This window comes from Mya arenaria, chromosome 11 (assembly GCF_026914265.1).
Source record: "Mya arenaria isolate MELC-2E11 chromosome 11, ASM2691426v1".
In the NCBI taxonomy this organism is placed as follows: Eukaryota; Metazoa; Mollusca; class Bivalvia; order Myida; family Myidae; genus Mya; species Mya arenaria.
This window is the reverse complement of record NC_069132.1, coordinates 60,896,346-60,904,439: the sequence shown is the minus strand read 5'-3', so window position 1 is coordinate 60,904,439 and position 8,094 is coordinate 60,896,346. Positions and strand designations below refer to the sequence as shown.

Genomic DNA, 8,094 nt, shown 5'->3' with positions numbered 1-8,094 from the left:
GCATGCTTGACTCGTTTATTGCCACTGGCAATCTGTTTACATTAAGATAATATTAAGTTTATATTGCATTTTTATAGATAAATATTATATCGTACGTATCTCTGACATCTAACATTGATTTTGTTTTCGATACACAGACGGCTGGTATTATGTTTACTATGTTTTCGATACACAGACGGCTGGTATTATGTTTACTATGTTTTCGATACACAGACGGCTGGTATTATGTTTACTTAAATATAAATATCAAACTTACAAACGAATATTCACCAACACAGGAAAATATAGTGATTTTATGTCCAATTAGGATCAAATAGACATGTAATTGATTTTGCGACATAAGTACATTTTTTGGTATATTTAGAAATAACAAAACCCATAACGAATAAAGCACAAAGTGATTAAAAAACATTAACAACAATAATGAAATATACATGTACAGAAAATGTAAGGAATTATTTCAGACAGAGGCCAGCTCTATCAAAAATGCCACTAGTTGAATAAGAAAACATGACAAAATATTATTGGAATTCTTTGAAGTAAATTGATGTAAATATAAAATCTGTCTTAACGGAAACACTTAAATAAAAATTCACAACAATAAAAATTCACAACAATACAATTAAGGATTTCAATCAAATCACAGTCACATCATCGCTTTCAATCTTATAATGGTCTCTGTTTCTTATGGCTTCTTCATATGTCGGAGGTAAGTCAGCACTTGTAACATCGTTTGTTTCACTAGTTTCTCCAACCCTTTCAATATTTTCTAGGGAACTATATTCTGGTGGAGGTTCTGCTAAGGACATATCAATTGGTTCACCATCCTCGGTGTACGCCCGATTGTCTCTGCCGTCAACTCCTCTGGTGGCAAGTTGGAGGGCGAAGATGGACATAGCTCTTTGGGAAGTCGTATTAGATGTGGAAGATCTAGTTCTACAACACTGTTTTCCACACACACACTCAATGTTATTTCGTCGCCAACAGAAGACGCATGTTATTACCACGAGAAATATTATGATGAGGCTCGATATGACGGCCCCAACAATGACGCTGCCATTATGCGATGATGTGATATCACTGCATGGCTCAAAGTCTGTGCAATATTTGTTTCTGTCTGGACCACAGGCAAGAGACTGGTGTATGCAAGCATTGCATAAAATTTCGTCAGGATTGCACCTACCATACTGAATACTGTAGAAATCAAAATTGAAATGTGTCTGATGGGAAGGACTTGACAAATTGACAAATATTTGTATCTCAGTTGTTGTTGAATCAGTGTAAAGATCCTGAACAATTTCATTGGCGTCACAGTACTTAACAAAAGAGGCACTTTCGCCGTTTTCACGGAGAGATTGTAGCGATATAAAGTTCGCACATTCTATTTCGCCATCCAACCTCACATTTAGAAATTTGTACCGGATCTTGCGGCCGATACCCGTCTCAATGGTGACCTTGCAGCTATAGCTTTTATTGAGAAAAGTCGGGTCAAACCCAAACTTTATTACTCCCGCTTGAGTATATGAAGACCCGCCAATGTATAGAGTTTCATTGCAGGGATTGTCATACTCACCTGAAAAATAGAACATAAATGCTTTAAATAACAATAAGATACGATTTCGTGAGTTAATTTTCAATGTTTTTTTATTGGTATGCTTTGTATGAATTATTTGTTCCATTATTATTGATAAACGGTATTTTGATATATATGCTGATTGTGTTTTTTGTTTGATGATTGTATGTTTGCCGTCGGGATTTTATCTGTATGTTATAAAGGAATCCATCTTCAATATGAGTAAGTTCTCTGATAGCTCTATTTATCCTATATGCTAAATGTTGATGCCTGGTCGCCCAATACAGGTATTTTCTGATAGCTCCATTAACATTAATGCTAAATGTTGATGCCTGGTCGCCAAATACAGGTGTTTTCTGATAGCCCCATTTACCTTAATACTAAATGTTGATTCCTGGTCGCCCCATACAGGTAAAATCTCTGATAGCTCCATTAACCTTAATGTTAATTGTTTATGCATGGTCGCCCCATACAGGTATTCTCTGATAGTTCCATTAAATTTATGCTAAATGTTGATGCATGGTCGCTCCCTTCAGGTATTCTCTGATAGCTCCATCAACCTTAATGCTAAATGTTGATGCCTGGTCGCCCAATTCAGGTATTTTTATCCGGATTACTGAAAGTTCACTATGCTTCAGATGAATTCGGACGTAAATGACATATTTGACAATCTTTGCAGGCCCAAAGTACTTGTTTGATATAAAAAAATGACCAAATTTTCGCATTATCATTTTCTTCAAACAAGACCCATTTCAAGTGATAGCAAAACAATATGGGGGCACCAGTCATCTACAATTCGCTTTTTGAATATTAGATACCAACAAATACCATTCCACGGTATATCAAAATAACATTGGATCAGCAGGTAATACAGTTGAACATTAAGGTTAATGAAGCTATCAGAAAAAAAGCTTATTTGTGTGTCGACTACAGCAGGTTGTTAACTGTTCATACTGTCCCTTAAATGCCCCATGTAATGATTACAGTAACTTATCATGAACAGACATTGTGAGCAGTTAGATAACAAACAGCGATGTCATAGTTTAAGGAGAAAGATTACAGATAATTTTATATCGTATACGTTTTGTTAAACAGTGGTAAAAATGCGTTCCTATGAACTTTTTGCTGCGATGTGGTTACAGCGCGGTTTTGCATTGAAATCACATGTGTTGAAAAAAAAAAACCCTCGTTAGAACAAGATATTGTACTGAAATCTCTATTGTATCAGTGCATGAAGTTGTTACTGCAACGTAGATATAAATCGGTTTGTGTTGTTGATTCAATGCATGATCATTTTCTACTACTATTGTGACATTTGTGGGTGATAATGTTTCGTGTGTACACATCTGCTACCATTATTCACTGAAATTACCGAAAAACAACAATTTAAAAAAAAAAAAAAATAAAAATAAACAAACAAAAAAAACCTTGATGTTTGTCCTGGCAAATTGGTTTTTATGAAGTAATTATTTGAAGGGAAGTCGTTGCAAATCAATCTTGTACGAGCATATCAGTTTATAAACTCTGTAGCCGTTATCGATACTATTTTTGCACTACGATCATTGCCCATTTGTATTCGATATCGACCTTCATTCCTTTGTAGCTATATTGGCTGTGCTATTCTGATGCTGTTCATACTGTATGTTTTTACACTGACTTCAAAAAAGGTACTCGTATACTCTGCACATAGTTTTATTCAACATCTGTGTCAAACAACACCTGGGCCGGTATTTATAATACATCTTAATTCATTTCGTACCTTAAGTCAATTTCCTAAGTTAAAGGCCTAGTTTAAGGAATGTTTGGCATGACAATCCCCATTTCAGGGGCCCATTTCCTGTGTATTTGTTTATTGGCTCAGGGCCATTTAAGGTCCGTTTCTATAATAAAAACCTCCAAAACTGCACAGTAGGATACTCGGATCAGAGATCTGATAAGACAATTTGATTAAGATCAATACACAAAGGTTGTGTACTATACACAGTTTTTTTTTTTTTTTTTTTTTTTTTTTTTTTGGGGGGGGGGGGGGGTCACAGAAGGATTAAACTAGGCCTTTAAGTATCTCGCTGGTTATTTGATTTAAAAGCTTAATATAATCTGACAGGCTTTTTCTTTATTGATGTTATGCAATAAACATACTTTGATTTTAAAATCACATATACTTTTCTTTCAATTTGACAATGAAGATTTTAAGATTACGATTCAAGAAATGACTTAAGATGGTTTATGAATCACGGCCTTGTTCTTCAGATCGCTATTGACAGGTGACAGGTGAATGTCATCTTGGACCGGATGCGTGTAATTTTGATCGAAAACTGATCACGTTTCTCATAATAATAATAAAATAATTAAATGCATCGTTACTTTAAGCCTACGTGACATACATGAAATAAACAAAAATAAGAAATATGAATACGGAAGTGAAAATCAAAATAAATACTCACGAATAGAATTGGCTGTCGCTAGCACCAGCAACAAAGTACAACCATAAATTAAGTCCCCTACGTCACACCATATCCTCCGAAATATCATTGTTTTTGTATATACAATTAATTTACACAAACAAAGGTTATTCCAAAGTTTTGTCCTGACTCATTGAAAAGTTTACCAACTATGACATCGACATATTCTGGACTGTTCTATTATATATCCGTTTTTACAGGTGTATTAAATTAATAATGTATTTATATATATAGCCGCTTGGTTAAGATATTGATATAGTGTTTTTAAATATCCGCTTAAAACAAGAACATAATTAACCTAATACATCACATAAACTGTTCACTAAAAACTCCGTTTACAAGTTTTAAACTTGAATGTTATCAATGACAAAATAAAGAGTAAATGTCAATACGACAATACCTGGTCGGTTTAAGATGTTTATGGCTGAGTCACATTCGCCCTTTATGGGTCGTTAAATGTTTACCTTTCAGGTGAAGAGGTTTATCAATACGGAAAAAGCATGTGCTGTTATTTGAACCCAAATGTTGAGTATTGAAAGTATTGAATAAATATTTTAATTATTTAATTGTTTGTTTTCAATTAGATATATCGGTATAGCTATTAAGAGTTTGACCAATAATCGCCACTGACCTACTTGTATTGTATTCTTAGTTTGGACATATTTAAAGTTGCACTCTCACAGATTGAACGTTAAGACAACTTTTTCGTTGTCTTGGGACGAGCCAATTTTTGCGAAAATCCATAGAAACCAGTTATATAAGACTCACGACAAAAATTAGATCTCACATTTTTTATTCAAGTACAAAAAATGATGTTTTATGCATTTTTCTTAAACCGTAAGTAACGGCTTAAGACATAAAACATTAATTTTCGAACGGAAATATGAAAATCTACGATCCGATTTTTTGTCAGCAATCTTATATCGTTGGTTTGCAGATATTTACGCAAAAAAATTGTTCTTTTCAAGACAAAACATAAAAAGGTTGTTAAGATAGACAATCTGTGAGAGAGCAGCCTTAAGAGACTGTACGCTTTTGGACCAATTAATTTAAAGATACACTCTTACTCCCAAATAAAATGTACCAATATTAACTCAATTGTTTTAATTTACCGAAAAGGATGAAAAAAACAACATCGAAAACAATGGTTCTTATTAAGGATACCTGTTTAATTTGAAAGAAAGGTGCAGAAAACATGGTATTTCTACTTTATTAGACGATAGATGATCAATGTAAATCTTTTAGGACCGACCAGTAATGTAATATTTGTGCGTTTCCAACTATAAAATAGACGGTTACAATTTTGTTATCAGTAATTAATATTTTCCATAAATGCATTATTTATGAAGTAGTTAAAGGTTTATCACTAAAAATTTATGTTTGTTATACATGTGTTGGTAATGATATTTAAATATGAGTGTCACTTTAAGTAATGGTTAAAGGTTATTGTTTGTATGCATTTACCAAAAAAAATGGGCATGCAGCGTCGCAGACACTCGGACCATTTATTTTGGGTAAATGCATTCTAAAACACATTAAGTAATGGTTATAGATTATAAGTGTGTACTAACAGTCGCATACACATTTATTTTGTGTAAGTACATTCTTTAAGTCATTTTAATGGTCTACATTTTATTATGTAAACTACCCAATAACTGGGTCGGCCACTGTTTATATCTGCCGCTTCACCTGATTAAAATCAATAAAAGACTGACTGACATTGAAAATACTGCCTTCTGATCGGACAAAATCATAATATTGACAACTAAACCAGATTAATGTTTGAGATTACATTGTATCTACTGACCCTGCATCTGTTTAATTCTACCAATTGACCTGTTAAAATCGATAACAGCTGATTTTTGTTTACCAAAAGAACTATTCGGCAGATTTGTAACAAATTGAATAATATGAATAAATAAATTTAACACTTATTTAGTTTTGAATAGTTTCACAACAGAACATTAAGTTAAACATTAAAGGCACACACTACAGTTTGATGCAACATTATTAAAGTGACACTCGTGTTAAAAATCAATACATACACATGTATAACAAACATTGATTTTGAGTGATAAACCTTTAACTACATACTAATTAATGCATTTATGGAAAATATGAACTATGGATGACAAGATTGTAATCGTGTATTTAATAGCTGGTCCGCACTAATATTAAATGATTGCTGAGTCCTAAAAGATATACAGTGATCAACTATCGTCTCATAAGGTAGAAATACCTCCATTCACCCTTTTCGGTAAGTTAAAACAATTGCATTAATTGAGTTAATTCTTATTTGGAAGTAAGAGTGCATCTTTACCATTTGTGATTGTGTTTCTTAATTGATAGCTACGTGGCCACAAATCCCCCTTTCCGAAATAACGCTTTTATATTTTTTTCCGAACATTTTTTTAATCAATGTAGTCAGATAAGTTACACATGATACTGCATTCTATTTTTGTTTTGCATCAACGTATAGTGTGTGCCTTTTAAACCGAAAATCGATAGGTGAACACATCCCTTGGGGTAGAATTGATCTTGACAGAGGTTATGCGATAGATGATCATTCGTCATATTTATATTATACATTTGCTTAAACCATTTCTTGTTGAATATCATGTATACACCCATCCAATAAGTCCAAGGATGAATTTCAAATCATTAAAGGTGTAAGACAAAATAAAATAAAACCACTGATTTTTTATATTATTTTATATCCATTAGCTCGAAAACAAACGCGTGTCAATTGCTTCTCTAGTATCGCTAATACTGATTTTTTTTTAAAGATGCATTTTTACTCCCAAATAATGCACCAGTCAATTGTAATCACGCCCCCCCCAGGTCCGGGGGTATACCGGGGATAGCCGGGGAAAATGGCCGTGTTTTTACCTTTCATGTGGCCCCGCAGTGCCGGGACAATGCGGTGGTCTTGTCTTAGCTTTAAATATAGCGGGGAATGGGCCTTACCTAGGGTCCCTGGGGTGCGGGGGCATTTGGCGGGGATTTCACCATCTGTTCGTCCCCGCAGGGCGGGGATTTTAGCCGGGGTTGGCTGGACCGAAAGTCAAAGTCCCCGCTATTCCCCGGACCTTGGGGGCCGTGGTTACAATTTACTGGTGCATAAGACGTACCACAATTCACTTAATTGTTTTTATATACCAAAAAGGATGAATAAATGTCGAAATCAATGGTTTATATGAAGGATTTCCAGTTTAATTTGAAGGTAAGGTGCAGAAAACACGATATTTCTACCGTGTGAGCCGATAGAAGATCACAGTCAATCTTTCAGCAGTCACCAATCATTTATTATCTGTGCGTTTTCTGCTATTAAATACACGGTTACAATCTTGTTATCAGTAATTGATATTTTCCATAAATGCATCAATTAGTAAGTAGTAAACGGTTTATCACATACAATGTATGTTTGTTATACATGTGTATATTGATTTTGAATGAGAGTGCCACTCCCCCCACCCCCCAAGATATTTTAAAAGATACAAATACTAAAACTGGTTACAATGTATTATACTATACAGTCTCCTATTGTATATTGTAATAAGATCCTTTTAAATTGCCTTACAAGCAATCGGGTTTGTACATATATTGCGCGGATTTTATGATTGGATGATATTAATTATGAAATTGTAGATATAAAAAGAAACGATTTCGAGGATTTACCAAAATTACGAAATTAGTTGTTTTGACACCAAGCACGTGACAATCCAATTAACGAAACCACGTATACACCGTGTATATATATACCTGGTATGTACCACAAAGCGCCATTCCCTGATGATTTAAATTTAGAAAACGGATGTTTGTCATATCGTGCACTCTGTTAATTATGCATATTGCTGAGTTTATGGACCACTCGTATGCTTTTGATTGCGTTGCTCAAAAACGCATACCCATTGTTTATTTGCGTCCTTTATATCATTATAAATACACCATTTTATGAATTTATTAGTTCTTTGAAAAAAAGCAAAAGAGGTCAAATGGAACAAGACAAAGCCATCATTTTGTTTTATTGACCTTAATTTTATACATTGATATCAAACC

The 8,094-nt window shown here is 33.9% G+C and overlaps 1 protein-coding gene across 1 annotated transcript; it reads right to left on the bottom strand.

The window, feature by feature from the left end:
- Positions 1–280: 280 nt before the first annotated feature.
- Positions 281–4,458, bottom strand: LOC128207476 (uncharacterized). The gene is made up of 2 exons (XM_052910420.1): positions 4,018–4,458; positions 281–1,573 (listed from the first exon to the last, which is right to left on the bottom strand). Exons 1-2 carry the CDS (start codon positions 4,103–4,105, stop codon positions 636–638), a joined length of 1,026 nt encoding a protein of 341 aa, XP_052766380.1. The 5' UTR covers positions 4,106–4,458; the 3' UTR covers positions 281–635.
- Between the last annotated feature and the right edge of the window lie 3,636 nt (positions 4,459–8,094).